This window comes from Bos javanicus, chromosome 21, assembly GCF_032452875.1.
Source record: "Bos javanicus breed banteng chromosome 21, ARS-OSU_banteng_1.0, whole genome shotgun sequence".
Classification (NCBI taxonomy): domain Eukaryota; kingdom Metazoa; phylum Chordata; class Mammalia; order Artiodactyla; family Bovidae; genus Bos; species Bos javanicus.
Genome location: NC_083888.1, coordinates 59,357,096 through 59,375,469, shown reverse-complemented (window position 1 = coordinate 59,375,469; position 18,374 = coordinate 59,357,096). Strand labels below are relative to the sequence as shown.

The window sequence follows — 18,374 nt, the reverse complement described above, 5'->3', positions numbered from 1 at the left end:
CCGTCCCTTCCACACTGCCACTGCTGTTTGCTTTTTCTTATGACAGTAAAGTAAAAGTGTTAGTCACTTAGTCATGTCCACCTCTTAGTGACTCCATGAAATGTAACCTGCCAGGCTTCTCTTCTATGGGATTTCCCAGGCAAGAATACTGGAGTGGGTTGCCATTTTCTTCTGCAGGGGATTTTCCTGACTCAGAAATTGAACCCAGATTTCCTACATTGCAGGCAGATCCTTTACCTGAATCTGAGCCACCAGAAAAGCCATTTTAACAGTAAACAGAATGCAAACAACTCCCTGCTCCTGAAGCCCAAAACTGACTTAAAAGTTGGGCCGTGAAGGGTATGGGCTTCCTAGGTGCCTCAGTGGTAAAGAGTCTGCCTGCCAATACCAGGAGACGCAGGAGATGTGGGTCTGATACCCGGGTCAGGAAGATCCCCTGGAGGAGGAAATGGCAACCCACTCCAGTATTCTTGCTTGGAGAATCCCATGGACAGAGTAGCCTGACAGGCTACAGTCGCAGAGTCAGACACGACTGAGTGACTGAGCACACACGGACATGAGGGGTATGGCCACCAGCAAGGTCTAGAATGGCTGCTTAAATCAGGCAAATCTTGCAGAGGCTTGTGAAGTCTCAAGCAGGGCTTGGCAAGCTGCAGCCCACCGGCTGTTCTTATAAATAAAGTTTTATTGGAACACAGCCATGACCATTTGTATATCACCTTGGCTGGTTTCCAGCACCACCGCAGAGCTGACTAGTTGCTGAAGACCATATGGCCTGAAAAGTCTAAAACATTTACTATCTGGCCCTTGATGAGAAAAATTTGCCAACTCTTGGCAGGGAGCAATGGTTCTCAGCCTTAGCTCAGCATCAGGATCACCTTGGGAGCTTTAAAAATGCAGATGCCTGGGCCCACCCCCAGGGATCCTGATTCAGTTAGTCTGGAGTAGAGCCCAGACATCCAGATCCCCAGGTGATTGTCCTGTGTAGCCAGGATTGAGCATCAGGAGTCTAGTCTCAGTGGGGTTTTGTAAGATTAGTGAAAGGGAAAATGTTAGTTGCTCAGTTGTGTCTGACTCTTTGCAACCTCATGGACTATGGCCTGCCAGGCTCCTCTGTCCATGGGATTTCCCAGGCAAGAATACTGGAGTGGGCTGCCATTCCCTTCTCCAGGGAATCTTCCTGACTCAGGAATTGAATCTGGGTCTCTTGCATTGCAGGCAGATTCTTTACTGTCCAAGCCACCAGGGAAGCCGTTTGTCAGATTACAGAACTGGAATTTGCCACTCCACAGGGTTTCTACCCAGTGGCAATGATCTGACCTTGACCTCAGTGTCAGAGTGCAGTCCTGGAGCCCTGGACCATCATGGCTGTGGCATAAGGGAGACCATGTAATACCAAAATTCCTCCAGTGACCCTGGGAACTAAAAGTCCCTGAAGAAGGTTGAGGGTGATCCAAATTACCTTGAGGTATGTATGTGTGTATACATACTCAAGCATGCACTCTTTAGATGGTTTGTATATGTAGATAACTTTTGTCTGTTTTCAAGCACATGCATTTCAAAAAGGAGCCCGTGGTGTGTGAAGCATTCATATTTGTCACCTTGGCAGCCTCTCGACTCTCAGGCTAATAATTAACGTGAAGTGTTGGGGACACTTCCCGCTCCGGGAGAAGTTGACACCTCTTGTCTTTCTCTACTGTCATTTCCAATGTTACCTCTTCTGCTCATGGTAGGAATTTAAATTCAGGCCAGTATCAGTTTTCATTGGCAGGTGAAGTTGTAAATGGGAGTTTCAGGGTTTGTTCCGTCCCTGGCATTTTTTTTTGGCAGTGCTGGGCTTTTCTCTAGTTGCAGTGCACAGGCTTCTCCATGCAGTGGTTTCTCTTGCTGCAGAACGTAGGCTCCAGGGCACGTGGGCTTCAGTAGTTGTGACACATGGGCTCCAGAGTTGTGGCTCCCAGGCTCTAGAGCACAGGTTGAATTATGGAATATGGTTGTGGCTGCTGCTGCTAAGTCGCTTCAGTCGTGTCCGACTCTGTGCGACCCTATAGACGGCAGCCCACCAGGCTCCTCTGTCCCTGGGATTCTCCAGGCAAGAACACTGGAGTGGGTTGCCATTTCCTCCTCCAATGCATGCCTGCATGCTAAGTCGCTTCAGTAGTATCCAGCTCTCTGCAACGCTATGGACAGCAGCCCACCAGGTTCCTCCGTCCACAGGACTGTCTAGGCAAGAGTACTGGGGTGGGCTGCTGTTTCCTCCCCCACAGTCCCTATACTCCACAGTGGAGTACAGGCGTAGTTGCTCCGGTGCATGTGGGATCTTTCCCAACCAGGGACTGAAGCCATGTCCCATGCACTGGCAAGTGGATTCTTATGCACTGTGCCACCAGGGAAGCCCCTGTCCCTGGCACTTAAAGCAAATATTAATTGCCTTGTGTTCCACTGTCTCTGCCTCCCGTGTGGCTCCCAAGGCCTTCTGCCCCTCCCAGCAGCTGTCCCTCCCGCCCTGCTGTCCAAATACACCATGTCTACTGCCTGGAAGGACCCCCTCCTCCTGGTTTGCCTTGGACTTCCCCAGTCTTAGTGCTGTTGATCCTGGGTCTCCGGATCTCCCTCAGTCCAGGGCAAACCAAGATATCTGGTCACCCTAATTCTAGAGCATCACCCTGAATTCTAGAGGCCAGTTCAGATGATTGGACTTTGCATGGACATAAAAACATTGGCATTTGAAGGGTGAGTGTGGGGCTTTATGATTGGCCTTTGCATGGACATAAAAACATTGGCATTTGAAGGGTGAGTGTGGGGCTTTATTAAAGACAGGTGTGCTTCAAAATACACATCAAGGTCGTGTGTAAGAGTATTTCAGTCTCCTTTTTTTTAAAAATAGCTGAACCCAAGAGGTTAAGCTAATTCTTATTGCTAAGTTGTTTCAATCATGTCTGACTCTTTGCAACCCTATGGACTGTAGCCCAGCAGGCTTCTCTGTCCATGGGATTTTCCAGGCAAGAATACTGGAGTGGGTTGCCATGCCCTCCTCCAGGGGATCTTCCAGGGATCAAACCCAAGTCTCATGCGGCTCCTGCATTGCAGGCTGTTTCTTTGCCACTGAGCCCATTAAACTCAGTTTGGGAGCAAAGCACCAGGTCAGCCTGTATTCTGCTGTGGAGCTCACCCGGGTGTGAAACAGATTCTTCCCGAAGATTCTTCAACAAGATGTTTGCTTGGAAGGGGATCCGCCAGCCCAGAGAGGTGCCATAGAGAGGGTGCTGGCTCGTGCCACCAGGCTAGCATCTTCCTCAGCTGTGCCCTCAAGATGTGAGGCAGGTCATTTCCCCTTCCGAGACTCAGTTTCCCCATCTACACCGAAAGCACCATTACTTGCCTGTCAAGGTTGCTGTGAGAATTCAGTAATGGATGCAGAGTGTCTCACTGTACTTGGAAGAGGCTGCAGACCACAGGGGCGAGTTCAGGTCCCCAGGAATCACCATCTCTGTAGAATGGGAAAAGAATATGGTTCCCTCTTTCTTCCCTTCCTTAACCTCTTCCCCCCTCTCTCTCTCCAGCTTTCTTTGTGGCCTCTGGCAAAGGAAGCCCGTGAGGATGGGGTCTGCATTCTTATTTTCCATGGTTGGGTGTAAGCATCAACCCTTTTGCTTCCTGGATAGGTGTGTAGTATGTAAACAATCTAAGGTGTCGGATACCACTTAAACCTACGTCTCCGTTTCAGCTGGATGCGTCCGGGCAGTCTGCCTGGCTTGGTCGTGTCACCTGGTCTGCCCATCTGGGTGGGTGTTAAAATCCTTTTTCCCAAGCTTGGTTTTTATGATGGGCTGTCGTCATCTATCGTAAATCAAGGTGGACCAAGGTTGAGCCCTGAGGTTAGACAGAGTCACTCACAGAAAAAGCTAGAGTGGGTTTAGTTTTTTTTTATTTCAGTTACAGGCACCAGTCCTGTATATATATATATATATACACACACACATATAGCTTAAAACCTAATTTGGTGTGTAATTGGGACTAGCTCTTTGGAGCCCTGGGTTGTGTGTTTTAGAGCAGCTGAGAAGCAGGGGCATGGCAGGGCAGGACGTGGTATGTTAATTGGTGGCCTCTGGGACCCGTGAGAGAATTGGATTTAAGTCCCTGGTTCGAATGAGCTTGGCAGTTTTATTGGGAGTCTCTCCGGGCGCAAACTGGGGAGACCACCAGTTTGCGCCAGCTGGAGCCGGGAGTTGCTCTTGGCCCCGATGCCCATCGGAGCACCCCTGGCTGCCCCCAGGGACAAAGGCAATGGAGGAGCCAGAGAGACAGTGAGGGGGCCCCCACCCACTCAGCCGGCCACCCTCTGCATACTTTTGGTAGGAGTTGCAGGCTTCCTCGGCCTGTGGTCCCAAGGAGGGTTTTGCATTTTATTACCAAAGTCTCGATAAAAGGGACCTGGGTCAGAGCAAACACTGAGGGAGGAAAAACAAAGGAAATTAAATGCAAAGTCACCGCTGGCGGGGCAAACCACGTGGAGGCCTCGGCTTTACCACCGCCAGAGCCGATGGGGGACGTGGCCCCCAGGAGTCAGAACCGAAGGCTGCTGGCCTGGTATTCCTGAAGCCTGGCCCCTCTGCTGTTTAAAAAGAAATTGCTGTTTAATTTGTTTCTGAGTTTTATTTCTCAAGTGAACCAGCATGGGGCCATGTAATGAGGTTGTGTTTCTGGGAGGTGTTGAAAGACAGGGGAAGGAGCGAAACCACAGTTGGTGGGGGGGGGGCGTCCCTTGTAGGGGCGGCCGGGGGCTCCCGGGGGTCCTTGCTGGGCAGGGGGGCAGGCCGCGGCCCCCGAGAGCTGCCTTCTCTGTGTGCTGTCCGTGGGGCAGCGGGTGCCCTTGTGTAGTCTGGTGGCAGTCCAGCTGAGAGAGAGGGATGTGTCTGAATTCCAGGTTTAAGATCCCCAGCTGATGGAGAGAATTGGCACAACTGAAGGGAGCCAAGGTGGTGGTGGGGGCGTGGGGGTGGGCAGGGATGGTTCCTTAGAATGAGAAGGGGTCTGAGCCATGGAGAAAAAGAAGGATATTTGGCAAGGAGAGTGGGTTTCCCACCCAGTGGAGAAAGTCAGCTCAGACCAAAACGGGATAGTGAATGAAAGTGTCTTAGGATGTCACTTATTTGAGGTTGGACAAGAGGTTTCTGGACCCGTCTGCTATCGGAGGAACCCCTCGAGACTGTCACCAGTGGGGCTGTGACTTCCCCTGGAGCTGAGATGGCCCTCTGGACAGACCTGGGCTTTGTAGCAAACAAGGCCTGGGGTATGGGGGCCAATGGATGCATGCCAGGGTCCTGCCCACTGGCCTCCAATCCAACAGGAGTAAGCTTGAAAAGCTCAGGGCCTCTAGCCACCTTACCTGCCCCAGCCTGCTGGACAGAGAGGGGTGAGTGGGGCCCTCAGTGACCTTCCCACTCTGGGGACAGAGGGCCGCCACCCATCACAAGGGCAGCCACTCTCCATCTCTGTAGAAAGCTGCCTGTGGGGTGCGCGTATGTGTCCACTGGACTCCTCTGTGTTCCCAGCACACACACACACACACACACACACACACTCGCATCATCATTTTGTTTGGTCAGGGTAAGGGGAGTGGTGGTGGCATAGTTTCTATTGTACAGAAAAGAAACTCAACTTCGGAAGAGTTCAGCAGTTTGTCAGAGGTGAGCAGTAACACCCATAGCTGCATTTGTTCAGCACATGTGCTGTGCCCGGCCCTGGGCGAGGGCTTTGAGCTCCTGGAGATGCGGCCACAGCTCGTCCATCCCAGCCGCCTCCCTCCTCCCGCCCGGGCAGCGCTCCTGAAGCTGGAAACAAGGCCTCCAGCCGCCCCCTCGGGATGGGCGTCAAAGGATCAGCCTCCCCTGTGGGATTCCGGTCTGCGGCCCTCCTAGGTGAGCTCCAGTTCATCTCTCAGGCGTATCAGAGCAGCTGTATGAAATTAGCGACTTAAAGCGTCATCAGGAAGAGCATTTTTGACAAAGCAGGAAAGGACTCTCGTTGCTGCTGCTCTTGTAAACTTTATTGCACTTAACGATCAGGGCCAGCCCGCGAGCCCTTATACATGTCTCCATCTCAGAGTCTGGGGTGGTGCCCGTGGGCCTGGCTCCAGAACGCCAGCTCCTTCTCCTCCACAGGAAATGTCCCATTGCTGTCTCTACTCTGCCCCAAGATGATCAAGGAATTGTGTCACTTGTCTCTTCCCAGGAGGCCCCACTTCTCCAGCTGTGTCCTGTCATCACCCCCAAGCTGATTCAATTCAGATGCCCAGGCCCCAGTCCCAGAGAGTGTGACCCAGTAGGTCTTGGCTCAGGCCCAGAGATTAGCACGTTGACTCTCACATGCTCTTGATATCAGAAGCTCTTGATATTAGGGATCCCTGAGCCGTGCTTTGACAAATACTGAGTCTTTAGGTGATCACGTTGCAATTGTGTACAAGAGCACCCACATGGATTAACTGAGCATGTGTGTGTGTGTAGTTCTAAGAGAATGGTCATTAAAAAGTTCATAGTGGTGATCCCTGGGTGTAATGAGATTTCAAGAGGTTTGAGATCTATTTCTCTGTGCTTTCCTATATTGTTTTAATTTTTTTTATATAATGGGCATATAATTTTCCTCAACAGATAAAGTCATCAGGTCTTTCCCATGGGCAGGGAAGAGCAGACTATTATAGAGGAAATATTTACTGTGTGGGAAGTAGACTTGGGGGAAATGTGGACCTATGGCAAGAAGGCCACAAGTGTGAATGAGTCCGTTTTAATTCCCAGAGCCTGCATCCCTCTTTCTATGGCGTCCAACTCCTGAGCCTGCCATCGAGAAGGAAGGAATGTCACACCTCCTGTTTTCAAATGGCCCGTTCTTGGCAAAGCTGGGGCCAAAGTCATGCCCGGGAATTTTGGACGGTGGGCTTGAGAGAGAAGGCTGAGCCGCCCCTCCTGTCCCTGTCTCTGGATCCCCACCTTGCCCCTCCGCCCTGCTCTGCGTACGGGCACCCTGGCCGGCCAGGCAGAACCGAGATGGTGATTTTACAGCGCTGTTACGACTCTGTTGCTGTCCAGTAAACCCACACGGGGCCCCACAAACGCTCCTCGAGAAGGCCAGACCCTTCTTGAGAAATGGTTTCCTACACCTTTACAACGTGATAGGTGCCGTGGAAAAAAGGGGCCGTTGGATTTATGGAAACTATATAAAGTTTATAGAGTCTTGGCAAGCCAGAAGGAGAAAAAGCCTATGGGATGGGGGTGGGTACTTGGAAATGGAGAAGGCCCTGAAAGGGCGTCAGACCTCTGTGTCCAGACACCAGACGCAATACCTTGAGGGCATGCGGTGGGGGGAGGGCCACGGCCCTTCTGGAACAGCTGCTGGGGGCGCCCTGCAGGCAGACCCTATTTGGTCTTCAGGGCGTCCCTGTGAGGGAGGCACGGTTGCCCCCATCCTGCAGAGGTGACGCTGAGACAGAGGTGCTCGGAAAGTTCTGACCTTGCCCAAGGTCACACAGCGAATGGTCTGAGGGCGTGTGGCTCTCAGGTGGGCCTTCTGGGGCAGGCTCAGTTCTCGCACTCCGTCTCCTGTGTACCGAGTGGCGTGTCTTGGTTTCAGGTACAGAAAATATGGTCTCCGTACCCTGTTTCGTGTCGGGACCGTTTGCTATTTGCGACTGCGTTTCTTGGTCCCCTGGTGTCTTCTGTCACCACGGTGCTGTCCTGTGACTCCACTTTGCTCTGAAAGATGAGTTGTGCCCGCATCCCCACCGGCCTTGGCTGGAACCGGAGTGAAGCCACCCAGAGGTTGGCTGTGGATCGGGGTGGGGCTAAAATGCTGTCTTTGCCTTTCGGGATCCCCTCCGTGTCCCAGTTCTATGGGGGATCCTCTTAGGGCCCCCAGAGGAGTCCCCCAAGGAGTCTGAAATTACCTCCTCCAAACCCGTCAGCCCGTGAAATTTCTAATTCATTTTTCCTTGCTTATGTGCCTTGCGGCACCCATGTTTTCTCTCCTCCTTGGCTGTAATTCTTGGAGTGCAGATTCCATGAATGCTTAATTCTTCATCTGTGATTTTGCCCACAGGGTTGGGCATGGTTCCCAGCAAGTAGTAATCACTGAATAAGTATCAGCTGGGAGGCTGGCTGGCTGGATGAATAGATGGATGAGTGGATGGCTGGCTGGCTGGCCTGGTGGGTGGGTGGGTGGAGGGATGGACGGACAGACCAACTGATGGGTGGATGGGTGAATGGATGGACAGATAGGTGGGTGGGCGGGCAGAATGATGAGCCATATATATAGACTAACAGACACCCACTTCCTCATTTGCACCCTTCCGCGCAGTTAAACTAACAGCCTACGCCTGGTTCTCTTAGGCTTTCACTGAATGCACTTCTGTTTCAGGAGACAGACTTTGCTCTCTCTGAAGCCATATGGAGAAACCAGCCTGAGTGTTTGAATGTGTGTGTAAATACTTTACAGTCCCCATAAACTTGTTTAAAGACAGGTGGGGGTGAAGGTATAAACTGGGGCAGCCTTTTGGGAGGGCCATTTGGAAGTAGCTATTAAATTTTTAAATGTGCCTACTACTAAGACACAGCAGCTCCACTTGGAGTCGTCAAGCATAAGGAATATATTCACACGTTTGTGCACAGAGACTCACGTACCAGGGTGCTTGTGCCCAGTGCTGGCTACAGCCCTGCTCCATACAGTGAAAAACCGGAAACTGCCCATGTTCATCTACAGCGAGACAGACACAAAACTATGGGAGACCCACACTATGGGAAAACCTGCAGCGGCAGAAAGCTCTCCCGTATTCTGGAAAGTTCTGAGACTCTGTAACTCATGGCCCTTCCTGCCTCATTGCCATCAGCTTCTTTTCCTTTCTCCCTCCTCTCTCCACCCACAAAACACAGTTTGCCGGAAGGACATCTTTCAACCTGATGCCTGTTAGCCAGTGACCTTCCCTTACAGAAAAGAAGGAACATGGGAGAGAAGCAGTTATGTGTATAATTACTGTCTGCTGGCTCTTCAGTTAAAAAGATTGAAAGGCACAATATTAAAATTTGATTTATGGGCACCACTATCTACCTAATAATGAGGCTGGGAGGAAAAAAAGAACCACAGTCGTTAGAGAAAACCGTAGCCTTTTTTTTTTTCTCCGCCAGGAGATAAATTGCCTCTCATTTTCTTATTGCTAAAGAAATGTGAAATGGTTTTAAGCATATGTGATATGTTCTTCCAATATGTTGAAATCCAGAACTTAGTAATTTAGGAGTCATCTGGCTCCGACGTTTCCAGGAAGCTTCCTGAGAGACGTAGCAGCTTCAGCAGCGGGGGCTGCTGCCATGGTCCACGGGGCTCCCAGACCCAGACTAAGGCACAGGTACCACTGCTGGTCACAGAAACTTCCTCCAGGTCCTGGGGCATCAAGCTGGCTGATGCCACAGAACCTGAGAGAGAAGGGGAGAAGCACCGACTCTAGTTCCAAGTCCCAATTTTGTGGCCTATTCGTTCTCTGATCCTTGGTTTCTTCATCTGTAAAATAGGAGCAATACCCTTACTTACTGCGTGATGCTGGGCAAGTGCCCAGGTTTTCCCACCTTGAAGGTATAATAGTCCCTCCCTGAAAGGGTTGTAGGAAGGATTAAGTCAGTGAATCTGTGTAAAGTGCATAGTTGGGTACCTGCCATGTAGCAAGTGCGCAGTAGATATTTTTTACAATCGTCATCATCACCACTGCAGATGCCTTTTTGTAGTTTTTGGAAGGGTTGGAATTCAAACCCAAGTCTTCCAATTCTAGGGTGCTGGCTGATGAGGGGTGGATAGACAGATGCTTGGCTCTGTCTCTCTCCAACTGATGCCCAAGGCAAGTCAGAGTACTTCTCTGAGCCCCATCCTGTTTATCTCTAAGATATCCATTTCTACTTTGCAAGGTGATGGTGTCAGATTTAAAGATTATTGGAAACAAAGTGTCCAGGACATAATTAGTTCTGGGCTGACAGATGGTAATAACCCTTGAAAAGGAAAGATCTTTCCTTGAAACCTATTTGGGGAGTGGGGGAATGCTTTCCCCCGGGAGGAGAGATCTGTTTCTAGTTGGTGCCCTCGCACCTCACTGGGGCTGCACAGAACTCCCCTGCCCCAGGAGTGGAGAGGGGAGGGTGCAAAATATTCCCTGGCTCTAAAAATAATAGCTGCAAAGAGGAAAAAAAAGGAACAGCCAATGTGCCAGGAACTGTGTGGAGCTTCACCTGAAGGGTCACAGGTCAGTCTCAGGGCAGCCTGGTGGCAAGCTGGCCTTATCTTCAGGGGGCAGATCAGATATGGGGACAGGTGACTGGCCCAAGAACACAAAGCTGGAGGTGATCAGGCTGAGAGTCCAAGCCAGGACTGTCAAATTCTTTCTGCCACACATTGCCGAGCCCCCTCCCAGTTCCTAGTCCCTGACCTCCCCTCCTCTCCTCCATCCCAGCTCTTCTAACCCATTTCTGCCGCCTAGAAGGTGTGGGGCACCATCAGCCGGTGCTTTAAATTTATATCTTCCCACCAGCGCTTGTGCTGGAGAGTCAAACACCCCAGGGATCATGTTAGCTTGTGCCGATCATTTGTTCCATGTCTCTGAATTTGTGGGTGTTTTTAATCTGTTCAAGGTGCTCGGGGTTGGGCTGGAGAAAATGGATTCTAGGTGCTGCCAACGCCTTGCCAACTGCATTCCGGGAAGGTTTCCATGCCTATGGGACTTCCGGGCTCTCCATCCTGCAGAGATTCCGTAGACTCTCCCCCTCGGGAAGAGGAGGGCAGGATTTTGCACGTATTTCTTTTCACCCAGCTAATGACATCTTTTTATTTGCAGTTGAGAGGGAGAATGTGCAGAAGCGGACTTTTACTCGATGGATAAATCTCCATCTGGAGAAGGTAAGCAAGGCGCTTGGGTTGTTAAGTGATCGATGCCTCCATAACTGGGTGCACAGTTCCGCAGAGCAGTGAGGAGGGAAGGGGGATGCTCTGTGTTCTCGTTGTGTTGGTGTTTTTCAGTCATTCATTTAAACGTTTGTTGAGTGCATTCTCATTGCCGAGAATCAAGTTCAGTGCTGGGAACAATCCCTTGGACAGAGAAGCCTGGTAGAGCCTGGCAGGCTACAGTGAATAGGGTCACAAAGAATCAGACATGACTGAAGCAACTTAGCATGCACGCATGCACACTTGGAACACAAGGACATGTAAGACATGAGGTTCTGGCCTTGTGAGGCTATCAGCCTAGCTGGGGAAGGAGAGGGTCCATCTTTAAATGGGAATTGATGAGCAGAAGTCAGGAAGCATTCATTGTTGAATAACCCAAACATGGGATTGAGGGGGATCTTGACTTCTAGTCTGGAGAGGTCGGGGAGGCTCTCATTAAGACCCATCTATAGGTATTTGGGTTGATTTAAGCAAGAACTCCTTACAGTTTTTAACCAAGCCAGATAGCCTGGTTCCTCACATAAGGTTCAACATGATCGACAGTGTCATCTGCTCGTTTTGGTGCATCGGGCACTCAACTCCTCTAATCCTCAAGACAGCCTTCCTCACCTCCCACCCCCATGGTGTTCCAGAAGCCTGGAGACATTGAATTGCATCCCTGTAATCCCACAACTCTCGGAGACGAAAGCTCTTCCTTTGGCTTCCCTTGGATATTCAGTTTGGTAGCCCCTCTTCTTCCTGGGCAACCCCCATTTTTTTAGCTAACATTCTCTGGCCAAGCGGGGTCCAACTGCATTTTGTTTGCCAGCCTCTCAGGCACACAAACCCTAAAACAAAAGCGTCTGAACCAGACAGAAGGATGGGCAGCGGAGGAGGGGCAGGATGGATAAATGAACCCTTCAGAGGCATAGAAATCCAAACCCTCCTCACCACGAGCTTAGCCTCCGGGGGGAGAACATTCTAAATTTTCCCAGCGCTGGGGAAGGAGGGATTCTTTTTCTTTTACAAGAAAGCTGATTTATGCGGATTCATTTTACTCACTTCGCATCTTAAATTCCACGATCTGGTTCTCCCAATAAACCCAACCAGTAGTCTCCTGTGTTTCAAAGCTGGTGGTGGTACTCAAGGATTCCTCTTCAGTGACATTTCTTCTTTTTTCTCCTCTTTAAAGGCACAGGAGTAATATTGATTGCCCTTAAGAGTTTGCCCCAAAGAAAGGTTCATAGAGGAAAATCACTAAAATGATTAGAAAGCAGAGAAAATAAATGTGGCGTTTTAGGAAGTGGTGCTCTGGACTGACATTCTAATTCACGCAGTGTGAGCTTTAGGCCTATAATATTTCCCCAGTAGCTGCCTGACCACCCACACTTCTGCTCCCCACCTGTAGAATGGGCTCCACTCAGCCCAGGAGGTTTCTCAAATCTCCAGGGCGAAAACTCTCTACATCACGGATGAAGCATTGTAAATCATTTGCCCGTTGTTTTGACTATTGGTGCATTTTCGGCAGCGCTCATAAAGTGAAGTGTTATTTTTGGAAAAAAAGGAAAACTGTTCCCAAAACTTGAGTTCCCCGAACTCCTAAATTAATGCCTGATGTGTGTCAGGGTAACTGGAAATTCCTCCTGGTGGACGGAGCTTAGCCAGGACGTATTTCTTTCTTTCTTCCCTTTTATAAATTAAAAAAATAAATACAGAAAAGCATGGAGGGTAATAGAGCAAATGCTCATGCACCAACTCAACCCCCAAACAAATCTCTGTTAGCCTCGATCACATCCAGAATTTTCTCTCCGGCCACGCTTCTGCCCCTGTTTCAGGGCAGGTGGGCAGCACCCACTCTGAAGATAAATCAGACAGTACTTGAAACTGATGCCTAACACACAGGGCAAAATTCACAGCCGTGTTTCCAACCTTGAGACTTTCAAGAACAACCTTTCATGTAAAGGAAACCGAGAAACTCCTTGGGGAAGTGGGCTTAGCTGCAATTTGAAGGCTGTCAGAAATATTTACGGACTCTCTGGCTTCTGGAAAAAATCCTTAATTTACCGAAGGAGTTAGATCATGAAGAAACCCCTGGGGGTGCTGTTTACTTGGCCATACCAATCTCATGAAGCCCACGGAACGTCTGGAACCCCGAGGAGTGTTTTCACTGGAGTGGGTTCAATTTCTCCTCCTGCCATCACGCGGATGGCTGCCGGCCAAGGCCCCGCTTGCCGCTCCCGGGCTGGGGGCTCTTACAGACAGTCAGTGGGAATGACCCTCCTGGTTCAGCTCCAAGGCATGGCTCGGCCACGGTTGGGGCTGGTAACTGGAAATGCTGTGAGTCCATCTATCAGGGGCTGTTTTTGTTCACGTCCTGTGCCGTTTCTGCCCCGCGTTAGCAGGAATAACGTTCCCCTATGAGTCTTGGTAACCTGATGCCCTCGTGCTCCGTGTGGAATGTTCCTGAGGAGCAGCGGGGAGTTTGCAAAGAAATAATATGCCTCTGGGTTCAAAGTCACTCTTGCCCTTGAAGCAGAACCCTCTTCTGTGCACCTGTGGGTAGAATTCCCCTGTTTTGACTACCTAGAGGTGTGGGTGGGGGGCTCGCATAAGAGGCCAGGAAATGCCACCTTCCTGAATAGAAAAAGAAAACACAGGCCCTCCGAGGCTTTCACAGGGTGGGAGTTCCCCGAGGAAAGGGTGCCCGGGCCACAGCTCCGAGAGTTCCCTGGCTCTCTGGCTGGTGACAGCAGCCACCCCCTGCCCCCACCCCATTAATCCTGTCTCCAGTGGGAACCACCCCCTTCCTTGTACCCAAAAGCAGAGAGAGTGAGTACCCAGCTGAAATGTTATAATGCTTCCAAAGATTCCAGTACCAAAAAGTAAACAGAGTTGCTGTTGTTTAGTTGCTAAGTTGTGTCCAACACTCCATGACCCCGTGGACTGATGCCCACCAGACTCCTCTGTCCATGGGATTTCCCAGGCAAGAATACTGGAGTGGGTTGCCATTTCCTCCTCCAGGGATCTTCCCAACCTGGGGATTGAACCTGCGTCTCTTGCATTGCAGGTGGATTCTTTACCACTAAGCCACCAGGGGAGCTCCATTCATGCTAGTGGGGCGGGACGGAGGTGGTAATTAAAAATGCAGGTTCCTGGCCCTTTGCCCCCAAGATTCAGTAAGTCCTAACCATCCTGCATTAAAATTTTTATCAAGTTTGTTTAGTCAACAGAAGCCTTTCTGTAAGCATAGAGTTCTTACCTAGAACTCTAAATAAAAGCCAATAAGAGCTGATGGCAGAGAAATGTAGTGGGTTAGTCTCCTTTTGGAACTGCCTCCCCAAGTAGGGGTCCCTGAAGCTGCTGTGCTGAAGCCTAGGGTTCAGGGAGCATGGTGTGCATAGCCCTGTGCTGGGACAGCTGACCAACAGGTTCCTGCTGGCCCCACGGACTCCAGGGCATACCTAGCCGAGCTCTGGGTGGACAGGACATGGTGTCCCTCAGATCTGCCCAGGCCAGAAAGGAAAGCAGTGGGCTTCTGGCTTTTTCCACCCGGAGCCTCCCTGGGGGCTCCCCAGCACAACCCCCGCCTATGTAGCGCCATCTCCGGGGAGAGAGGGTTACTCCCTCCTCGGATGCCCGTAGGCAGCGCTGGATGTTGTAGGTTTTTTTCTCCAGATCACTGATCGGCTACTTTCTTTTCCCCTCTTCCGCAGTGCAACCCACCTCTAGAAGTTAAAGATTTATTCATCGATATACAAGATGGCAAAATCCTAATGGCTTTGTTAGAAGTCCTGTCTGGGAGGAATCTGGTACGTATGTTCCAGAAGGGTTGGGAAGAGGTAAAAATTAAAGGAAAACACTGCCTGTAGTTCTTTTCCATACAGTTCTCTATGTCTGTACATGTATCTGGCCATCCATAAGTTCCTATGACGGAAAACTTGGGAGGGCAACCTTCCTTTTTCAGTAACTAAGACTGATAGAATAACGTATAACTAAGCAAATATACCTTAGCAAGTAAATAAACGTCCCATGTTTTCTGTGAGTCCAAAGCTGAAGATTTTAACTGCATCAAGAGTGTTTAGCTGGCCAGCCATTCAGTTAATGAGAATGAGAGCTAAGATTCAGGAATACGGATGAGCAAGACATCTTATCAACCAGATTCTATAAATTCACCCCGCGACTAAAGCTGATACACAGAATTCTAGAACCTTCTTGTGAATATGGCTGAAACTGAATTGAACCAGCTGGTCTTGAGGTTCATTCCAATTTGGATCTTTGCCAAAGCGCTCCACGTTGCCTTGTCTGATGTGTGCAAGTCAGTCCTCTCGCCTCGATTCACCGTGCAGTGTTAACAGCTTTGGCACCATTGGCGTTTCGTTTTGTTTTATTTTTTATTCATTTATTTAGTTGACTGCACTGAGTCCTCGTTGCTGCACGCAAGCTTTCTCTAGTTGCGGTGCTCAGGCTTCTGATTGCGGTGGCTTCTTTTACTGTGGAGCACAGGCTGTAGGGCACATGGGCTTCAGTAGTTCCAGCTCATGGGTTCTAGGGCATGGGCACAGTGGCTGTGGGACATGGACTTAGTTGCTCCGAGGCATGTGGAATCCTCCCGGACCAGGGATTGAACCTGTGTCCCCTGCCTTGGCTGACCTGGTCATTGCCGGATGTGTGACAGCATCCTTGCTCTCTATCCACTGGATACCAGTGCCGGTGTGACAGCCAAAAATGTCCCCAGGCACTGCCAGATATTCCTTGTTGGGGGGAGGTGGTTGTCCAATGATCTGGCTAGAGTACCAGAGGTGTCATCTTGGGAAACGGGCTCTAGAGTCCAGTGTTTGATTGGCCTACGTGACCCAGTGGGGCTGATATGAAGGTGTCTCTGTAGGGCCCCAGCGCTACCAAACCATGGCTCAGCCCATGCAGACCTCTCTGGGTTTGCTCTTAACTCTGGGTTTAAAGTCAAGAGCTCCGACTTCAGTGCTCAGCTCTAAGGCAGCTGGAGTCTTACGCAACCCCTCACCTCTTTCTTGCCTTTCTTTTCCCAGTAGCCACCCCCAAGGGGGCTGTAGCAAGTGACATGAATGAATTCTCATGAAGGGCAGACCCACTGTGGTAGAAAGAGTACTTGGTTTCTTGACAGATGTCACTGTGGGCTGGCAGCATAGTCCTCAAAAGGCTTCCTGAAAAAGCATATTCTAGTCCCTGAGTCTGTGTTGCCAGCAGCCCAGGCTCCCACTTTGTTGCCTGGGCACTGACTGGGAGCCGTTATAGCCTCGGTGGGAAGGGAGGCTGTGCTGGGAGTGTTTGATCCGGGAGCCCAGCCGAGAATAGCCAAGACCTCACCGGTGAGATCACCTGGCAGTTCATACCGTGTGCAAGGGATACCCACTGGCTTTCCTGTTAGTGTGACGCACTCACCCAAAGGGGCAGGGGTGGGCTTCCGTTTCAGGATGAGTTTCCTCTGCTGGTGCTCCTAGCGTGTGCAACGAGCATTGTCAGAGTTTTTGCTTCTGCTAGCTCCTTTCTCTCTTCCTCTTTGGGTTTCTCTGTGTCCATCTCTTTCTTGGTGTCTCTGTCTCTCTGTATTTCTCTCTCTGTCTCCATCTCTCTCTCCCTCTGTCTATCTGACATGGGACACATGTCCACCAAGCCCTTGGCCAGAAAACAGAAACATCTGTGGCCGCCAGGGAGGGTTTGCCGGATGATTTAGCAGCTGCGGGTGACGCTCCCGGCTGGTGCTCTCTGCCTTGACAAACAGCATCAGCATAGAGAGGAGAGCATGTCACCGATGGTCTCTGGGGGAGGGAAGGCTATCAAAAGCCAGGAGCTGGGTCAGAGAGGGAAATTTGACAAATCTGCCCCCTGTTTAACCCCCGGGTTCCCCTCCCTCACCAACTCAAGTGAGTTTGGTCCCAGAAACCATAAATAAGGCGACCCTTGGGGACCCCTGAGACTACGGTGGTGTGTCCCAGGGCCCCGTGCATGGGTTTGGATGTGGTCCATGCAGGCTCTGCTGTGAGCCCCGTCCTTCTCTTGAGATTCATGTGGAAAAGGTAAAGAAAAAGGCAAGTGCGTCCAATGGCACCGCTGGGACCCGAGTGCCTGTCTGGGCTTAACTGCTTGTGTTGTTCTGTTTTGTGTTACAGTTGCACGAGTACAAATCCTCATCCCATCGTATTTTTCGGTTAAACAACATAGCGAAAGCACTTAAGTTTTTGGAAGATAGCAATGTAAGTATCTGAAACACGTCTTGTTCACAGAGTCTTCCCTGAGACAAAAAAAGACATGATTTGAAGTCTAGTGCTGGTCACAAGAGACGCGGGCAAAGGGGTCCCTGCTAAGACAGTCAGATGGAACAAGTTGAAATGTTAAAGGAGCTCCATCAGTTGAGATACAGCTAATCCATCAGGCGGGATGCAGTCCCTGATTCCCTGCCCACCCGCCCCTCCAGTTCCATCAGGACGAAAACTGTGGATGTCTGGGCGTGGGAAGGGCGGAAATGCTGAGTGGCTCTCAGATGTTCAGAATTTAGTTGACATTTTCCTTTGCACTTTGGGGGATAAGAGTACAGTGAAAATCCAGTGCTCTGTGACTCCTAGAGGGGTGGGATGGGGCGGGAGGTGGGGGCGTGGTTCAAGAGGGAGGGAGCATGTGTATACCTATGGGGGATTCAGGTTGATGTATGGCAGAAACCATCACGATATGGTAAAGCAATTACCCTCTAATTTTAAAAAGAGTACAGTGAGCATGTCAGGGTGTAAAACTTGTTCTTAGCACTCAGACTATGGCAGAAGCAAGGAAGAGAAGGGGGCTGACTGAGCCAGAGGAAAATCACGTAATTCTGTCCTCTTTGATAGAACTTTCCAGACTTAAATTAGCCTTTTTTGTGTGTTTTGAACTCTGCTTCATGTCCTTCAAATATGGGAGGGAATGGCCCCAGAGAGATAAAATTTCCAAAGTTCCCCTTTCATTAAGTTTCATCAGTTACTCTGGGTGAAAAGCCCTCAGCTCGCCTGACACGTCGGCATGTACAGTAGAACGTCATCACAAAGTGCCATTCGTTTGGCGCTCCTGGGTCATAAGGGGATCTAATCTGGGCTGATTTAAGCAGCAAAGGAATGTATTGAAAGCATGCCAAGAAGTCACAGGATGACTTCAAAGCCCAGGGAATCAGAGATGGAGCCCAAGACTGCTAAATGCCAGGACCACTGCAGAGCCCCACCCCCTCTGAATGCAAGGACCCACGTGGGCATGGCTGCCACTACCCTGTCCCTCTGCCCCCACTCCCTCAGCCCCTGGAAAGAACTCTCAGCGTCACTCATTCAAGTTCAAAGGCCTGGGCTGATAAGCCTGCATCCTCGCCCATGTCCTGGCTGCCAAGTGCAGAGAAAAGCAGTTTTGGCTTTTGAAGAGGGAGGTGGGCTCTG

The 18,374-nt window shown here is 50.5% G+C and overlaps 1 protein-coding gene across 5 annotated transcripts in view; it reads left to right on the top strand.

Moving 5' to 3' along the window:
• Positions 1-18,374, top strand: part of CLMN (calmin) — a 121,760-nt gene that overhangs the window by 67,019 nt on the left and 36,367 nt on the right. For all 5 annotated transcript variants that reach the window (XM_061395238.1, XM_061395237.1, XM_061395239.1 and 2 more), the window contains exons 2-4: positions 10,862-10,923; positions 14,661-14,756; positions 17,094-17,177. In XM_061395238.1, the coding sequence (XP_061251222.1) occupies positions 10,862-10,923; positions 14,661-14,756; positions 17,094-17,177 (242 nt within the window). The remainder of the gene's footprint in view (positions 1-10,861; positions 10,924-14,660; positions 14,757-17,093; positions 17,178-18,374) is intronic.